The 19,235-nt window shown below is 46.6% G+C and overlaps 1 protein-coding gene across 10 annotated transcripts in view; it reads right to left on the bottom strand.

Moving 5' to 3' along the window:
- Window positions 1-3,088: 3,088 nt before the first annotated feature.
- Window positions 3,089-19,235, bottom strand: part of VPS13D (vacuolar protein sorting 13 homolog D) — a 119,025-nt gene continuing 102,878 nt past the window's right edge. For all 10 annotated transcript variants that reach the window (XM_081201335.1, XM_081201333.1, XM_081201330.1 and 7 more), the window contains 3 exons: window positions 10,416-10,547; window positions 5,048-5,288; window positions 3,089-4,335 (listed from right to left, as the gene is read on the bottom strand). In XM_081201335.1, the coding sequence (XP_081057461.1) occupies window positions 4,204-4,335; window positions 5,048-5,288; window positions 10,416-10,547 (505 nt within the window). In that variant the 3' untranslated portion in view covers window positions 3,089-4,203. The remainder of the gene's footprint in view (window positions 4,336-5,047; window positions 5,289-10,415; window positions 10,548-19,235) is intronic.

Consider the following 19,235-nt stretch of genomic DNA (forward strand, 5'->3'; position numbering starts at 1 on the left):
TTAGCTGCCGCGTCACACTGTTGGCTCATGTCAAGTTTGTGGTCAACCAAGACTCCTAGATCCTTTTCACATGTACTGCTCTCAAGCCAGGTGATAAAAGTCTGCCATTTTATCAGGACATGTTATTAGTTTTTTACTGTTGTAACAGATGTTTCCTCAAAATTTATCTTCTGCACCACGAAAATTAATATAAACAGTATTCCAACGATATAGGTAATAAGCCTAGGCTAAAACGGTGCTTTTATTAAGTAGCAACCTCTTCGATACTCCCTCCCCCGATATTGTGACACACAAATATTTTCTATAAATAAAAAGCTATATTTTAATTATCCTCCAAAAAGCATTAACCACCACAGGAATGTTATTTCGTCTGTTATTGTGAAAACCAAGATGTCTGAATTGGTCCTTAGACTGCATATCCATTTTAGTTTAACACTGATATTGCCTCACAGGGGCAGGATGGTGCTGGTGAGATGTGAATTTTCCCCTCTCAAAGGCCTTATTGTTTGGAAGAAGCCTATAGGGGAATATTAGACAGCTAGGTGGGGATTACGGCTGTTTGTCACCACATATGGCATTAAGAACTCAACTGAAGAAATCATATCTAGATTCGGGACACCTTCAGTTACCACCTGCTTGGAAAATATACCCTGGTTCATTATACGCACAATTTTGGAGGTATGCAGTTCCATTTTTCTACATCTATTTCGCAACTCTTCCATTCGTATTTCCCACCTTCCAATAGGAAGGCACCGTAAGGATCCACAATCTGCAAACAGCATCACTATTTCAGATATACGCTGTTTTGATAAACATGGGAGAGGTTTTAATGCATCTCCCCCTCCTCATTGCAGTCCCCATCTCGATTGAGCCCCACGCCTATTTTTCTTTGTATCTGGGGTGGAAGAAGCTCCCATTTAGGAGGAGCGTTCAGAGCCAAGCGCTTCCCCCAAAATGGCAATTTTGCATGTACCTGCTGCCCCCCAATAATTCCAAATCAGGCAGCAACCGAGGGTATTAACTCAATGCAAGCAGCTATTTCAGAGTTCTCCCATTTGCAAAATGGCACACTCGACTCCTTGAAGGGTATCCATGGGGGGGGGGGGAGATAAGAAACCACACCGTTCTGTGCTTTCTAGAAGTAACGGGGAAGGCGGGGGGAGGGCAAGGGAGAGCCGGAAGATATTTTAAGCCATGGGCTTTGGAATCTGAATGCAATGTTTATTCACTTAGTAATGGGGTATTAGTGCCAATATCAACAGGAGAGTCACAGCTCCACACACACACACACACACACACACACACACACACACACACACACGACTGTGGTTCCTAATGCTGTTTTGTTTGGTTTTTTTTAAAAAAAAGCTCTTTCCCCCTGACAAAACACACTGCAAAAATCTGGAATGACTCCTTTTGCAGACGCTAGATCTGAAACCAAAAGCAGAGGAGCTGGACGAGAGGCAGGAGCAAAGCTGTGCTTTCAAAATGGCGTCAGGAAGCTGCTTTCCTGGCTCCACACAACCATGAGGGAAAGTGACTGAAGTTATCCAGGTTTGAATTGGAAAGCTACCTGCGCATTTCAGAGTAACACCCAACACTTGGTGGGCTCTCCCCATGAAGTCCTTTGGGTAGTTGAATTGGTAGCATGCGTACGATATGTGGCCTAATCACAAGGATTTGCAGCAGCAGCTATTTCGTTCCTCTTTCTATACTACCTATAGGAAAGTGGAGGTTGGTCCATTAAAGTGAATGAGGAGCTGCCCCATCACCCTCAGTCTGGCCTCAGTCAGCTCCCATCTCCCTGCCTTCTTTCTTACAAGTAGTCCGGGGGTGGGGGTGGGGGGTGGTACTGGCTGTCAGCTTCTTCCTTCCTAGTCTCAGGTTTGGTTCATCCCGGAGCCTCGGAGATGAGCAGTAAAGTTGATTCTTTATTCAAGGAAATGGAATACAAACAGAGAAACCTAAGGTAAGAGTGGCCCCCTGGCAAAGCAGTTGCCACTACTGACTACCCGGGATTCCCGCTTCCATGTTTCCTTTCTCCTATTCCTCCCTTCCTCCGCTTGCTTAGAAAGGTGCCTCTTGCAATAAGTAGCTTTACATCAAATCAGACCACCATTGGTCCATATAGCATTGTGGGCACATCTGGGATTTTGAAGAAGCACGGTGGATGCTAGTCACGTCTAAAATGGTAGAGAAAGCCACCGACATCAGCTTCCCCCATACCCCCAGAGACAGAACTTTGACAGAGAACTTCCATGAGTGCCAGAGGAGGTGGTGCCTGCAGGCGTTGTGCTGATAATGATATTTTATTATTTATATCCCACCCTCCCTGACCAAAGCCGGGCTCAGAGCGGCTAACAACAGTAAAAATAGTGCAATTTACATAAAATCACAGTCAATTAATTGAAATACATTCTAAAATCAATTCAGAATTGAATTAATGGCAACCATTGGGCTAGGGTTCTATGAGGATTACAGAAGGAGGGGGTCAGACTGTGCCTTGGCCAAAGGCCTGGTGGAACAGCTCCGTCTTGCAGACCCTGCAGAAAGATGTCAAGTCCTGCAGGGCCCTAGTCTCTTGTGACAAAGTGTTCCACCAGATCGGGGCCACGGCTGAAAAAGCCCTGGCTCTGATTGAAGCCAGCCTAACCTCCCTGTGGCCTGGGATCTCCAAGATGTTTTTATTTGAAGACTGTAAGGTCCTCCATGGGACATACCAAGAGAGGTGGTCCTGTAGGTACGAGGGTCCTAGGCCATATATGGATTTAAAGGTTAAAGCCAGTGCAGCTGGTATAGCACCGGGTGAATGTGATCCTGCAGCAAGGACCCCGTAAGGAGTCTCGCCGTGGTATTCTGCACCCGCTAGAGTTTCTGGGTCAGTCTCAAGGGCAGCCCCACATAGAATGATGACCCCCAGTCTATAGTTTCTTCCTAGATCTACACACAGAGGCCCGGAATTGAACCTTGGATGGTCTGCATGGAAAGCGTTTGCTCTTTTCACTGAGCGACAGCCCTTCCCAGAGCTCCGAGGCAGGGAGCCAACCTGGAATTCATGGTCACCATCCAAAGAATGTGGAGACAAGAGGAGAGAGCAGCAGTAGCATTTATTAATCCTCAGATTTAAGACTACAGGACTGCAGTATTAAAATTTATAAACTTCCATTCCTCCCCCCCCCCCCAAAAGGCAGTTGATACTTTCCAGTCGTCTTATATACCTGGTGTTATTTCCTGGTCAGAGTCCATTTTCTGCTTAAGGCCAACAGAGGGGAACTTTTGTGTGGGTGGGTACGTGTGTGTGCAATAACATCACTTTCCTCTGCTAATGTCCCACTATAAAAGGAGGCATTATTGTTTAAACATCAACACTGCCTTATAAAGTGAACATCACAAAATGCAAGAAAAGTTACGCAGATGATTAAAAAAACAACACAAGTCTCCTGTTTCCCTTAAACTGGAGATTCTGACTCCCTGCAGGGATCACTGCAGCACACACACACACACACACACCCACACACCAGAATTACTTTAAAGAGCAAACACCCTAGGTATCGTTATTTTGCTGGAGCCCCCTACCCTTTGCCCTTCCAAACAATGAACCCAAATAATTCTGGAGCCAGCAGCACACAAAAGCACTGAATGGTGGAAAGGAACATGCCCCACCCTCGTCGCCAGGCCCCATCCTGACTCTGCCATAACCCAGCTTAGTGCAGATCACTCACAGCACCTGTAACAAAACAAAAAATGAGCCTCAAAGTGCTCCAGGTGTCCTCATCACCACCTCCACAGGAAAAGCATTGTTTCAAAATGCTCAGAATCAGTGCAATAGAAAATTCAATATAACTTTTCCTTTAATTTCTTTACAGGAGATAGACCATTATACACCCTCACAATACCCTGTGCACTTTCTTATTTACACCAAACACAGTTGTACATACATACATATATATATATTTATATATATATATATCTGTAGAGGTATATATACACACAGAGAGAGTAAGAAAATACAGGGCTTCCCCTAAAACTAAATGTATTTCAAATACGTCTTTGATCTCGTAGTTCCCCCCATGGCGAGACTCTCTTTTGTTTCCAGGGTCTTGGCTTCCTAGGCTCACAGAACACACTTTCTAACACCCAAACGCTGGTCCTGCTCTTTTTCACCAAGTGCGGAGGCGACTTCTCCACGAGGTTTTGTCAGGGTCAGGAGTCCAGCTCGAGTTGATCTGGGTGCTCGCTGGATCTCAACATAAGCTGCTGTTCATAGAAAAGGCTCTTTGCATAGTTGATTTCTTGAGACAGCTTCACCGCGTGGGCCTCGGATGTCACGTGGACCTGCACAAAACAAATTGCACTTCTCACGTCAACAGAGATTGGCAGCTATGCTTTGGAAGCAGCCTGCCCCTCCCCTCCCTGTGCTGGGTAAAAATGACAAAAATGCACAGCCAGTGGTGACTAAGCTTAGGATTCCACCATGAAGAAGAAATCTTAAAATATTGCTGGTTGCACACCACCCATGTCTTCATTTGTGCTTAATCGTGGCTGGAGACAGCAGATGGCATTGGGGTGAACCCCTCTAACTGGAAAAGTGGTAGGCAGACCAGGCTGGTGAGATCAACTTGAAGTTTTTAACTAGAATCCTGAGATTAATTATTCCCCTCCAAGAGGCTTGTCTGGTGCCCAAGTTACGGTTCTTTCAGTGCCAGATGAAAATTTCAATTCCCCACCCCGGCCTTTGAATTTCAGCCGTCTATTTGGCACTTTTAAATCTGGACACAGATTGCTCTCTCTTTTTGCTGTTTATATAGGTTGGATTTTTAATATTTATTTTATTCTAGCCTGTTGTTCTGCTGTTTGGGTCATGTTTTATGCTGGTTCTGAGTTCATGATGTTTGTACCAAGGCAACTTATTGACTGCATTGTTATTTGTGCGATTCACTGGTTTTTACGGACTGCTCACAGAGGGCTTGGGTGATTTTCAGGGCGCGTCTGTCTGTCTATAAACACCACAGATGCAAGCGGCAAGTAAATGAACCAATATCCTTACCATGGGCTTCTGATGAGATGGGCCAGGTATCGACACCCCACTGCTTGAATTGACAGCTTTCTTTGTCAGCTGCACATAGACTTTCCCGTGGTCCTTTGAGATAAGGCAATGGTAGAGATCGTCATACTTGACCTCCAGGAAGACGGCTTCTCGGTCCATCGTGTCGCCACTCTTCAGGAAATAAACCGTTTTGGAGGAAATGATAACGCAATAACTGTCTATGTTCTCTGCTGCAATGAAGCTGCAAAAGAAAGAAAGAAAAATCAAATCAGGAAGTCAAGTGAGTGCCTCACTTGCTGGATGTTCATGTTTCAAACATCTGCTGTCAAATGAGTTTGCTGCTAGAAGAATTCCAGACAGCACACTGGCTACCAAGATGGATTTTAATCTCATGCAAAACCATCACAGGACAGAAGACGAGGCAGAGAGGCAAGATGTGGCTTGAGAATCATTATCTGCCTGAACTAGAATAAATTGTCCTTGGGTCCAGTCCCAACTTGTATGCAGCTTGTGTCTGGCACTTGGGAAATCATTTATAATTATTGACAATAATGCAACGTACATCCTGAGTCCAACGCTGAGTCAGCTGCTTCAACCAATGAATTATGTCCCCCTGTTGCACTTTTAGGTTCCTACATTGTTAAGGTTGGGTGGGGGGCTGCCTTTCCTATGGCCTTCTGTATCTGAAGTTTATTTTGACCAGGAGGGCTAGGCTGTTTTATCTCCTCGTATATACACTGGGGCAGAGTCACGTGGAACCCGGAACGATGTTCATCTTTTATGATTTCCCTTTGAGGCAGAAAACGACCACTTTCCGAATGCATTTTATTTCCAGGCTCTCTTTCCTTACACACTCGGAAGCAAGTTTCCCGAATTTGAAAGGGCTCCGTTCCAAGAAAGTCTGCGCAGATGAACGCCATGATCAGAAGCCTGGCTGCACTCCTACGCACAGCTAACCTGTGGGTGAGCATTGCTGAAAACAATGGGATTTACTTCCAAGTAAACTATGCATTAGATCTGAGGGCACAGTCTCACTTGTGGCGACACATTCTGGGGCAGACTTTTGTTTTGCCTTTGCACTTATTGGAGAAGGAAAAAAATTATTGTGTGGAGGAACCTGAAGGTAAAAACGTTCTCACCTATCCCCACATTCTAAACAACGCACTCTCTGCAGAGGTGGTATAACCACAGATTCAGCGAGACTCCCAAGAACTTGGGAAGAGCGTGATTGTGGCTTTAGAAAACTGCCTTCCCTGAAGGTGCTGTTCCTGAGCTACAGGATCCAGCTACATAGAGTCACCTGAACTCAGCAGGGGAATTCCCAGTTTTGTGGCCATGCCTGGACTGGTAAGATATAGGATGTGCTCCTAGGGCAAGCTGTTTGCGATTCAACTCTGAATACTGCCACTCCTTCTGGAGACTAGGTGTTTCAGGCATGCAAGAGAGAAAACTTCCTGTGGTTGCTTATCACTCTGAAACAAACAAGAGTGGAACATCCATTCACAGTTGGGGCTGCAAACAACTTCAGGCCTGACTTCCGCTACTCTGCCTGCAGTTATATAGAGAGGTATAGAAGAGGGAAAGCCATGTACCTTGTCTACAGGGAAGCTTCGAAATCAGCCTGTGGGGTGGCTCACTCAAGGCCCTTTTAGAGACCAGCAGGTGGCCTGGGACAATATGCCTAGCATATGGTAACGTTTGAAGTCGGGGGGTGTTTAAAAAGCACTTTCCTCTGGCATTAGCTGTAACTAGCCAAGTGCAGAAAACAAAACAAAGAACACGGCCACCCCTTGGTCTCCATAAAAACAAGCAAACACCCAAACACCGCAAACTCCCCAGTTACAAGGAAATCTTTTGTCAGCTGCGCTAAAATGGGCAATTGGGTGCAACGTGGACCGGGAGTCCTGTAAGCACAAGAGGAGCCTTGGCAATGTTGTTTGCTGGAATATCCGTAGCAAGAGCTCTGTTTTGTTCTAAGCCTGAGTCACACATCATTGTTCATTTTCGCTTGCTGACACATGCCTTTCCCCTCTCCAGGATCAACTGACAAACCTTCTGGTGACCCCTGAAGGCTGTTGTGCTGCTCCAAAACCCCACCCTCCCCAAAGCCCTACATTTTGGCAATTAAAAAAACACAAAACAGCAACAACTGCAGCAGCAGCAGCAGCGACAACATAGCAATGCAAGCGACAACCTTCTAAATAAAATTAAAACCAAAACTAAAACAACAGATCTACAGAACGAAGTGGAAGCCGATAACGTCTCTGGAGAACTTATGGCTCTACACTCTTGCAGCACCCCTCCAAACCTCCCCCCTCTTTTTTTTACATAAGGAACTAATTTAATTACACAACCTTTTCCAGAAGTGAAAACAGTAGGCCTAGCTGGGGGGGGGGGGATGGAAACATTTAGGAAGAACAGTAAAGCAAGGCATTAGAGCCTTCCATTTTATGGATTTAACTCTGAAGAAAATATGCAATCACTTGGGTATATGGTATATATATATATATATATATATATATATATATATATATATATATATGTGTGTGTGTGTGTGTGTGTGTGTGTGTGTGTGTGTGTGTGTACCGTATTTTTCGCACCATAGGACGCACTTTTTCCCTCCTAAAAAGCAAGGGAAAATGTGTGTGCGTCCTATGGAGCGAATGCAGGGGGGAGGCAGGCGGGAAAAGCCCTCAAGAGCCGCACACAAGCTTCGTGCGCTCTTGCGGGCTTTTCTCTAGGAGGGAGAAGGGACTGACTGGCTGCAGCAGTCCCTTCTCCCTCCTGGGGGAAAAGCCCCCAAGAGCGGCACCCTCTTTAAAGGCTGCGCGGCTCCTGCGGGCTTTTCTACGAGGTGGGGGAATCACCCCACCTCCCAGAAAAGCCAGGAGAAGCCGCACAGCCCCTTTAAAGAGCGCGCGGCTTCTGCGGGAGTTGGGGGAAGCTGCAGCAGATTCCCTCCTCCCTGGCTCCCTTTGAAGCGGCAATGTGGGAGGGGAGCAGCTTACACTCGTGTAAGCAGCTCCTCTCCCACTTTCCTCCTTCAAAGCAACTACGGAGGAGGGAAGGAAGGGGACCATGGATCCTCTTCGCTGCTCGAGGCTGCAGCAGATTCCTCCTCCGTAATTGCTTTGGAGCAGGAAAGTGGGAGGGGGGCAGTTTACACTCGTGTAAGCAGCTCCTCTCCCACTTTCCTGCTTCAAAGCAACCACGGAGGAGGGAAAGAGGGGACCCATGGATCCTCTTCGCTGCTCGAGGCTTCAGCGGATTCCTCCTCCTTGATTGCTGGGAGTTTCTCTGGGCAGGAATTCCCTCAGCTTAAGTGGGGTGGGGGAAGTGTGGCAGGTAGGGGGGTACTGAGAGACACATGTCTCTCAGATGAAAATTGGGAGTGGGCATTGTGTGAAGTGGCTGTGGATCTCCTGCCGCAGAACTGTAGGACTGTATAGAGTTGGGAGGACCACCCAAGGGTCATCTAGCCCAGCCCCCTCACAATGTAGGAATCACAGCTAAAGAACGCCAGGCAGATGGTCCCCCAACCACTGCTTAAAAGCCTCCAGTGGTGGAGACCCCAAACACCTTCCGAGGTCATAGAATTGCAGGGTTGGAAGGGAACCCCAGGAGTCATCTAGTCCAGCCCCGGTGGACAACGGGCGCAATCCATCCCGTTGCGCAAGACTAAAGGCAGCGGGATGGATCGCGCTTGCTGCCTTGTCTTCTTTAGCTGCACTGGAGAGGTTTAGCTCCTGGCTGGAGAGGTTGCGCAGCTATGGATCCCGCGCACTGTCTTGGCTTCTTTGCGGCTGGGGGGGGGGAAACCCGGGCTTCCCCTGCAGCCCCGAGAAGCTCTGGGAGAAGTGGACAGGCTGCATGCAGCCTGTCCGTTGCTCTTTGGGGCTGGGGGGGGGGATAATATTTTTTTCCTTGATTTCCCCCTCTAAAAACTAAGTGCGTCCTGTGGTCCGGTGTGTCCAATAGAGCGAAAAATACGGTATGTGTATATATCACAAGTGAGGAGTGGATGGCCGTTGGGGGCAGGGGAGAGAAATAAACACATCAGAGTTTGCACTGGGCTTCCCACAAACGGGTGTTGGCTTTGTTACTGAGACACCAGAGGGAAATGCTCTGGTGAATGAGCCATCTGTATGGCTCAGAAGGCTCTGGCTGACAGTCCTATTATCTTGTCTGGTGTGGGGACAAAATGAAAATTATGGCTGATAACAACAACAAAGCTTGGGAAAGGCCACAGCTCAGGGGCAGAGCACCTAACAGGCATGCAAAAAGGCGACAGGCCCAAATTCTGGCACCTATCTCTAGGTAGCTGTGGAAGAGATCCATGCCTGAAACTCTGGACCGATTCAGCCATGGAACCTGCTTGGTGATCCCCAGTCACAGAAACATAGAAAGCTGCCATAGACCAATGGTTCATTTGGTTCAATATCTGCTACAGTTAAGAGTAGGTGACATGATGCCTTCCATATATTTCTGGAGTTCAGCTTTGAGCACAGGCCATGCTGGCTGCAGCTGATGGGAGTTGGGAGGGTTGTTTGTGAGATCCTTGAAAAAATGAACAGATATAAGAATAATCCGAGCAGCATTCCGCCTCCTACGAACTTATTCTCTACTGGTAGTGACAAAAAAGAGTGTGTTTTGCTACCTTCTGTCCACTACAGCCTTGCAATATGACCACAGAATGAGCAGGAACTTGGCTAACGGGAAAGGCTTTTCCAATTTTGTGCGTAACTTAATGGAACCATGTGCAATCACACTTCCAGGGATTTGTGGCTCACTCAGTTGTGTGTGTGTGTGTGTGCACGCGCGTAGTTTCTTCTCTATGCTTTCATCCCACAGAAGACCACAATTTAAGGGCACAAATTGAGATGCATTAAAAAGGAGAGGACAGATGCTCCCATTTTTGCATGCTCAGTTGCAAAGCGATGCTCAGTCTCTTACAGGCCCTTCCTTCCTGTTTACTGCCTTTCAGCTCAAAACTTTTAAGCGGACGCTGCAATGAAAAGAGGCTTACATTTATACCCCACCTCTTAGTTTGTCTACAGCCAGGTTTTATAATGAATTGGATAAGGCATGTGCGGCGGTGGGGCAAGGAGTACAATAACAGAATCCTGTTTTGGTTTTTAAAAATCTGTTTTCATCTCAGGAAACGAGGGGCAACAAGAATGTGCTAGCAGGCAAAGCTGTTGCAACAAGGGGGTGATGCAACCCACATGGGAATTTCTTAACGCCGGTGGGAATCGCACGAGAGCAAATGAAAACTGCGTTGCAGCGAGCTGCCTCTTGGTCTGCAAACCACGAGAAGGCATTTAAAGAGAATGTGGGGAGCAAAGGGACAAACTGCTTTGGTGCTTACAACTCATCCTGAATGTTCTCCGTCAGCTTGCAGAGCACCTCTTGCCCTTCTGCCTGACTCTCCAAGTATCGAGGAAGGAGTCCTTGTGGGCCCCTGCAGCACCGCGGCTTCCTCACTCTTTCCGCTTGCGTCCTGTCAATCATAAAAAAGACAGGCAATGTTATTCTTATTATTTCAATCATAATTTCATTTGCACTTCAGTCAAATTCAATTTGCTGAAAAAACAGCAACCCATTAGTCACCACGAAAATGCCATAATACGTAACGGCACCGAGATACGTTTCAGCGTAAGTGTCCCCCAGTATACTGAAAATTTGCCTAATCCACTGGGCTGCCAAGGCCAACGTAGAAACATTGCGTGTAGCGTGTTTTTTCCCCATCCATCAGCAAACAACCCAATTTCTACCTACTATTCAGTAAGGAAACTCTCTGAAGAATTCCCTTAGGAACTCTATCCTAAGGGGAATTATATACAGTGGTACCTCAGGTTACAGACGCTTCAGGTTACCAACGCTTCAGGCTACAGACACAGCTAACCCAGAAATAGTACCTTGGGTTAAGAACTTTGCTTCAGGATGAGAACAGAAATCGTGCTCCGGCAGCAGCAGGAGGCCCCATTAGCTAAAATGGTGCTTCAGGTTAAGAACAGTTTCAGGTTTAGAACAGACCTCCAGAACGAATTAAGTTCTTAACCCGAGGTACCACTGTAGTACATAAACAAGCAGAATTTCCCACCTCCCCCTGGCGGTGATTAGAACAACAATTTACAGGTGACCTTTTAGTCATTTTACATCAGTGATGGCCAAACTTGGCCATCCAACTGTTTTGGGACTACAATTCCCATCATCCCAGACCACTGGTCCTGTTAGCTAGGGATGATGGGAGTTGTAGTCCCAAAACAGCTGGAGGGCCGAGTTTGGCCATCACTGCTTTACACAGAAGTATCAATGCAGCTTACAAAATAAAACACACTGTATTTTGGGCATCACACAGCAGGGCAGAGTCTCAAACAAAGATGCGCTTTCACAAGCTCACATTCCCAGCAGGTTGACACTCCTGTCTCAGTGATGTCTACGCTGGCTTGGTCATGACCACAGAATGGAAGATGGCAGGATCCCTCTATGGCAGCAGTTCTCAACCTGTGGGTCCCCAGATATTGTTGGACTACAACTCCCCTCATCCCTGCTAGCTAGGGGTGATGGGAGTTGTAGTTCAACAACATCTGGGGACCCACAGGTTGAGAAAGGCTGGTCTACAGGGAGCTGGCTTCAGGCACCAGGCCTGTTGGCACACCAACTCTGTGTTACAAGGGCGCCTGCAAACATGACGTGACAGTTGGCGAGATCCATCTGGCCGTGTGGCGATCCTTTGCAGATAACCACAGTGCATCCATAGCAGTGACTGGCGGAGGAATGACCGCCAGGAGGAGCGCAGAGTGAAGAAATGCCATGGTGCATCTGCAGCAGCACAACCAGCTGCAACAAAATAATGTCTCTCCAGTATTGGTCTCTCCAGCCATAGCAGACACTGTAACCTTCCAAGAGTTTGACCTCACCCTCAAAGGCGCACTCCTCCATTGTCTCCCGAGACAGACAGATACCCACAACAATGCAATACAGACATGTTAAAGCCAATAAAAAGGTCATCAAAGCTCAAATGAATATCTGCTAGGCTCCTTGCAACAGCACCTGGTCTACCCTCCCAGCTGACCCGTCCCTTGCAAGTGGAGATCATGGATGCACATATACAATAGTCTTCTGTGTATGGTTTGCCTCCATACCCAGAGTAGACCCATTTAAATCAATGAACCTAAGATAGCCACATCTGTTAAGTTAAACTAATCTACATTTGAGTAGGAATAACATTGGAGCCAACCCTATGTAATTAACTTGCAAACTGAGGCAGCAATCTCTGTAGGTGCTCCGGACCGCAAACAGAGTCCTGTAAAGAAGGTCATTCTTACTCCCATTTTGCAGATGGGCAGCCAAGGCAGGAATTTGACCAAGGCCTCCGTGAGGAACATAGGAAAGCAAATCAGGCAGGCAGAAGCTCCAGCTCTCAACCCTGCACTGAGCATGCAGCAGGACCATGCTGTCTTGAATCAACAGCACATTTCGGGCAAGTCAAAACATTTATTATTTGTTTTAGATGTTTGCATACCGCCCTTTATCCTATTAAGGATTTCAGACTGGTGTACTGCCAACTTTATCGCAGTTCAAGTACAACAATGAAACAGATAACATCCCTGAAGTGAGTTGAAATGAAATAGGTGAGTAAGAGTGTGAGTTTTCTGACTCTGCATCAAAGATTATAGTGAAGGTGCTGGAAGCGTCTCTTTATGCAGGGCATTCCATTAGTTGGGGCATCACTCCTAAGAAAACCCTTTCCTTCATTAAGTTGTGCAGCTCTCATAAAGAAGGCATAGGGAGAACTTCAGCAGAAGGTAATAAAGCCCAAGGAAAGCGAGGAAACCATGATACATCCTCCTTGTTTTAAGGACCAGAGGGCACAGAATGCTACCTTATACCTTGGGTTCATCCAACTCCACAATGTCTACAATAGGGTTTCCCAAACTTGGGTCTCTAGCTGTTTTTGGACTACAGTTCCCATCATGCCTGACCACTGATCCTGCTAGCTAGGGATGATGGGAGCTGTAGCCCCAAAACAACTGGGGACCCAAGTTTGGGAAACCCTGGGACTTTATTGGGCCTATCTGGAGGTGCAAGGGATTGCATTTAATAATTTCTGCAGGCATAAATGCTCCACCACCGAGCTACGGCCCCTTTCTTGAAGTGTCCAGGATTTGATGTCTCGAATTCAGTCTGAGCTTGTCCTGGAGGATGGCATAGGGGGCAAAGCAACATTCTTCTGACCAACTTTATCTTCTTTAAAGAGCCCCACTTCACGTACCGAGAATCTCTGGCTCTGACCACACATTCCTCCACCTTCTCTCCACAATCCTAACCCAAGTGTCTTGTGCAAGGTATTCCAGATTTTATCATGAAGACCAGAGACTGTATCACATCATTATTCTCTGCTCGTTTAGAGACACTGCCTTGATGTCCGGAACGGAGAAAGAGGGTTCCTTGCTCGTAGATGCCATTTTGGGTGTTCCCCCCCTCTCCGGTAGGGGCTGTGCTCAGTGTATTCTGCTTTCTTTTCACCCTTAACAGTGCCCAACAATCTGACTGCTGTGGGGCAGGCAGATCCAGGCAGCCACTGGGGTGTCTTCACACCAAGTCTTGGACTTAACATTTGGATTTCATGCAGAAGTTTGCTTGTGGGTGCCTAGAGCTGCTTTATTTTTCTGCGCTACCTTCCGCCAGCATGGAGCAACCCAGGGGCTGCTCATACGTGACTCTACAACCACGCTCGTTGCGCAATTCGTGCTGCCTAGTTCCCCCCACCCCCTCTACAGACTGAACTGCTGCTGCTGTTGTGCGTTTGATCTAGAAATAGATGAACAAATCATGCACTGTAACTGGAGGTGTTTTTTTTCTTCTTCTTCCCTGCTTAAGCCTCTTGGCAAAGTACAGAAGACTGACTGGCTTCTTGCAGATGTTTTCTCCAGAGGCTAGTTTCCTCCTCTCATACCTCAGCAGCCCCCATCTCCTTTAGCAACATGGGTCCTGGCTAAGGAGCACACAGGCCTTCTTTCATCAAACATGCATTCCCCACACCCTTAAAAAAAAAAGGCTACATTTACAGGACAATAGTGCTATTTGCACGTCTTCTTCAAGAATGCCACTTTATTAAATAAAAAAATGTGGCACTAAGCTCAAAGGTAAGAGTTATGAACTCTTATTACCACCACCGCTGCTCTTCTGTAGCTGTTCCCCCCTACTCTGTCTCTTGGCTTTTCTTTCTTTCTTGCGAGTCTCTTCCATCATATGCGCATAGATACATTAAGAAAGGGGCCAGACGCATTCTCCCCCAAAGCCAGTAAAATCCTGCGACTTGGGAAAACAGAATTCAGCAGCCTACATAAATTATCCAAATTAAAAACAAAAAGTGATTTTGTTGTTTTGCATCATTTGTACCGGGAGTCAAGGGGGGCAGGCGGCGGCTGAAGCACTGCCCCCTGGGAATCTAAGGCAAGGGGTTGCATCTGATACTCAAGAGTAGCCCCACTGAAGTTAATGTCCGTGACTAACTTGTGTCCGTTTAATTTCAATGGGTTTACTTGGCTGGTTGCAACAGTCTTGCTTCAAACACGCCACATGACGCTCTAAACAGAGTGGGCTATAATTATAATTATTTGTTGCTTGCTGTTCAATGGAGGGGGACACAGCTCTTACTAAAACCTTTCCTCCCAGCTTGGGAAGATCTATTTGCATTGGGCAAAAGACTCTCAGCTGTCCCACCTAAGCAATGACCAAAAGCACCTCCATCCAAAAGATACCATCATTCCTGCTTCCTTGCTACTCTTTCATTCTGCGATGCTCAAGCTGGTGATGATGATGATGATGATGATGATAAAAATCTAATAATGATGGTAAGAAGGTCAACTGCCTTCTAAATTATGTCCTGCTGGTGCTAACATGAATTACATTAATTGGTGCAGGCCATCAGTGTTTTGGCAAACTGGTCTGTTTGGTCTGGACAGCAAGCAACATTCCACACTACTCGGTTTCCTTTTTTTTCTTTAATCCTACGATTCGTTCCACTGTCTCAAGTTACATTCTGTAAATAACAAGCCACACAGTGATGAAATCCAAAAAGCCGAAGATCCGAAAAAGCAGAATGAATGGCGGTTCTGCGCTCACATCTGTGTTACATTAAACTCAACTCTCAACACTCAACACATTTGCTGATTCGCTTTTAATAGGCACACAAAAGCCAACACAAAGCAGAAATGCCCTCGTGTCTACCCATCACAGCAGGGAAGAGCGTCGCTGAATGGAGGCATGGAGAGGCCGAGGACGGCGTCCCCAAAAGGCTGAGCAGCACGGGACAGAGCGCCACTGTTCAAGACCACGTTTGGCACCCGGGCGGCTATTGATCAGGCTATCTATCCATGGCCAGTACCCCTGATGGTTATGTTCCACCTCCACTGTCAAGAGGCAGTGTGCTTCTCGGTACCAGTTTGCTGGAAGCTGCAATGGGAGTGGAGGGTGCTGCTATGTTCTGGTCCTGCTTGTGGGCTTCCCACTGGGGCACCTTGTCAGCCATTGTGAGAACCGATACTGGACTAGAAGGACGCAGCAGGCTCTCCTTAAAGGTAAAGGACCCCTGACCATTAGGTCCAGTCGTGGACGACTCTGGGGTTGCGGTGCTCATCTCGCTTTATTGGCCGAGGGAGCCGGCGTACAGCTTCCAAGTCATGTGGCCAGCATGACTAGGCCGCTTCTAACGAACCAGAGCAGCGCAAGGAAACGCCATTTACCTTCCTGCCGGAGCAGTACCTATTTATCTACTTGCACTTTGACGTGCTTTCGAACTGCTAGGTAGGCAGGAGCAGGGACCGGGCAATGGGAGCTCACCCCGTTGCGAGGATTCAAACCGCCGACCTTCTGATTGGCAAGTTCTAGGCTCTGTGGTTTAACCCACAGTGCCACCCGCGTCCCTCTCCACCCGAATTCCTTTTCAGTCACTGGTTCCCAATGGCTGAGAAAACTCTGGCTGCTGATACGTTATCAGGCAAAGTTCGAGGTTCCTGTGTTCATTTAAGAAGCGGCCGATTCCTTATATCCCTGCCTGATCCTGGGTGTCTTCTGGGGAGTTGCTGTGAATGGTCGCCCATGGCTCAGATGCACAGCTTGTATCCATCAGAACTTGTTCTTTGCAGCCTCTGTGGCTGCTGCTAGAAGAAGGATCTGCCACCCCCTACTCCCCCAAAGGCGAGTGAGCACAGTCCAACTTTTTTTATTTTAACCATCTACACGATCCAAAGCATATTGGGATAATATAGGAGTTTAAACTTGGATAATGAAAACTTTGTGGATGAATTCTGTGGATAAATGTTGAAACGCTTATTCCCATTGTCACGCTCACCCAGTCTTAAGATGCAGTCCTATGCTTTCTCTGCTTCAACAGGAACTGGTGGGTATGTGCTTGTCCAAGAAGGAAGGAAGGAAGGAAGGAAGGAAGGAAGGAAGGAAGGAAGGGAGGGCATGGCAGCTGGAACCATCGCAGATACTGGCTGTAATTTTTAAGAACTGTTTATGTCTGGAAAGAGGTTTATGTCTGAGGTTGCTTTCCCCTTCTCTCTCCCACTCCTTTTTCCTCGTGTGTCATGTCTTTTTAAAACTGTGAGCCTAAGAGGCAGGGACTGGTTTTTGTAAGCGGCTGGATACATAACAGAATCTGTGAACAACTAAGATGGCCTTTTGGATTGTGGCTTTTCTCTGAAGCCTAGTAATGGACCACCAGAATACAGCTCTACAGAAGCTGGTAGAAAGGTACAGATGGCTATATGCAAGCAAGAAAGCAAAGCTCTTTAATAACCTTGATCACAGGTGCCTTTCCAGTGTGGCTCCAAAGGAAGGTGCCACACGCAGAAACAGGCAAACACTTTTAACCCTGCCTAGGGTGGGGGGCAAAATGTGGCTGGCTGGGAAAATACCTCCATTTATGATATGCACAAAGAAAACCCGTTTTTCTGGCAGGAAGCCTGTAAGTCCTGTTTGTAACTAACAAGAGAAAACACTACTTTAGAAGAAAACAGGAACCTGCCCCGGAGCCAGAGGGGAGAAACACCACAATGCCTTTAGGTTAGACATCTGGTGCCCTCCAGGGGTTACTGGACTACAACTGCCATCATCCCTAAGAACTGGAATGAGAGCTGGAGTCTAGCAACATCCAGGAAGGCCACAGGTTCCCTAGTCCTGGGTTTTAGTGGTTGTTATTTATGATGCGTATGTCAATCTCAAAGCACTTTGTGGACCCACCTGGATAGAAAAACAAAGCTACGACTCCCCATTGATTCAGACAATTCTGGAAAGTAGCTGGCACAGGTAATTAATGTTTTTCTACCTAACTGTTAGGAGGAACTATCACACTTGCTGTGTATTGTAGTAATGACAAACAAAAGCTTTTATTTAGCCAAAATTAGATTTCCACATGGCTTTCTTTAAAACGCAACTATACACACTGGCCTGGAGATGGAGAAAAGGTTTCGGTGGCTAGAAATGTGTGACAGAGTTGGAAATTTTGGGTTTTGCATCAGCTGAGCTTGCGGCAACAGACCAGCAAGTCATTTGCAAGGAAGAACTAGCTCAGAGGTGAAACACATACTATATATACAGAAGGCTCCAGGTTCAATCCCTGAAATTTCCAGATAAGAGGATTTGTGGAAATGATTCCACCTAAAATGCTGGAGGGTTTCTACTGGTCTGCAACAACAACAACAACAACAACAACAACAACAACAACAACAACAACAACAACATTTCTATACCACTTTACATTTTGAAGAATCTCAAAGCTGTTTACAACACATTAAAACATCAAATAAAAATGATCCAAAACGATTAGCGAAGAAAGTCAAATGCAAAGTATACATTCAAAGCAACATAATTACCAGGAAACTAAAATATTATCTTAAAGAATTCAAAATAAAGCATCACAAAGGAGGCCAGCTACAGAATGCGTATTTAATGCAGCAAAGTTAACAATAATATAATATAATATAATATAATATAATATAATATAATATAATATAATATAATATAATATAATATAATATAATGAGCTAAATGGAACCAATGTGTGCTTTGCCTTAAGGTAAAGGTGGGAACCTCTGGTCTGTGGGCCAAATTATGATCCAGCTTGGCCTGCCACACCGCTTTTTACCCAAGCATGCCCACCTTCCCCACACCTGACACCTTATGGGATGGAGACACAGTGGCCAATGCACAACAGAGACCCTTAAAGTGTGTTCCACACAGTGCACTGGCAGGGAAGGCTGTGCTACTGAATTCCTCAGGGAGAACTCTGTAGCCAGCCGATCCTTGAAGGGTCTTGCCAAGCGCTGATCAAGGCTCCTTATAATCTCCCTCTGCTCCTTTGCAAAGAGCCTTGCTTGGTGCGTTGAGGCTCAGAGACTCAGCTGGCTGCCTTCAAAGCACCGTGCAGGGCTCTTTGTGGCCACTGCTGGGATTTCAAAGCACCCAGTCACCCGATGACACTGTGACACCAGGTAACAGAGAGGTGGGCAACCCCACCCAGGGGTTCAATTTGGCCCCTGAGAGATAAGGATTTGGCTGGCCGGCCTTAGGAACTGATGCTGATTAGCTGGTTAGTATTGTCACTGAAAGGATACTTCTCCTCCCTGCACCCGCCAAATACAATGTGTATATTAGTAAACAAACAGATTTTTCACACTGCCGTGAGCTGCAAATGCTATCTCCTCACAAGAAAGGGACTGCTTGCAGCAACTGGCCTTGGAACTTCCTACTGCTTGGGGAAGGAGGGAGCTGTGAAAAAACTGGTAAAAGAGGGTGTGTGTACATTAAGTAGCCACAAAATGATAACGAGCATCCGGGACTGAGTTCAAGGCTACAACAGCGAGAGAGAACCCCAATTTAAGAGCATACAGACATCTGTAAAGCAAAGGAAATTGAAGAAAACCTCCAAAAATGAATCTGGAAAATCAGACATCTCCACAATCTGTGTCTTTTTGAACCCTGCCTTTCTAAACTCAATCTCCAGAAGATGCCCCTCCCCGATGTAAATTCCCCACATAGGCCTCTCTGCAAAAATGTCAAATTTGGTGACAAATGGAAAAAGTGTGTGTGTTGGGAGGGGTGGGAACCTGCACTGTTTTATGCAAGTACTGTGTTTTTAAGCAAATTCAAATCTGCAGCCCCTCTCACATCT

Source organism: Podarcis bocagei (assembly GCF_964188305.1).
Source record: "Podarcis bocagei genome assembly, chromosome: 7".
In the NCBI taxonomy this organism is placed as follows: Eukaryota; Metazoa; Chordata; class Lepidosauria; order Squamata; family Lacertidae; genus Podarcis; species Podarcis bocagei.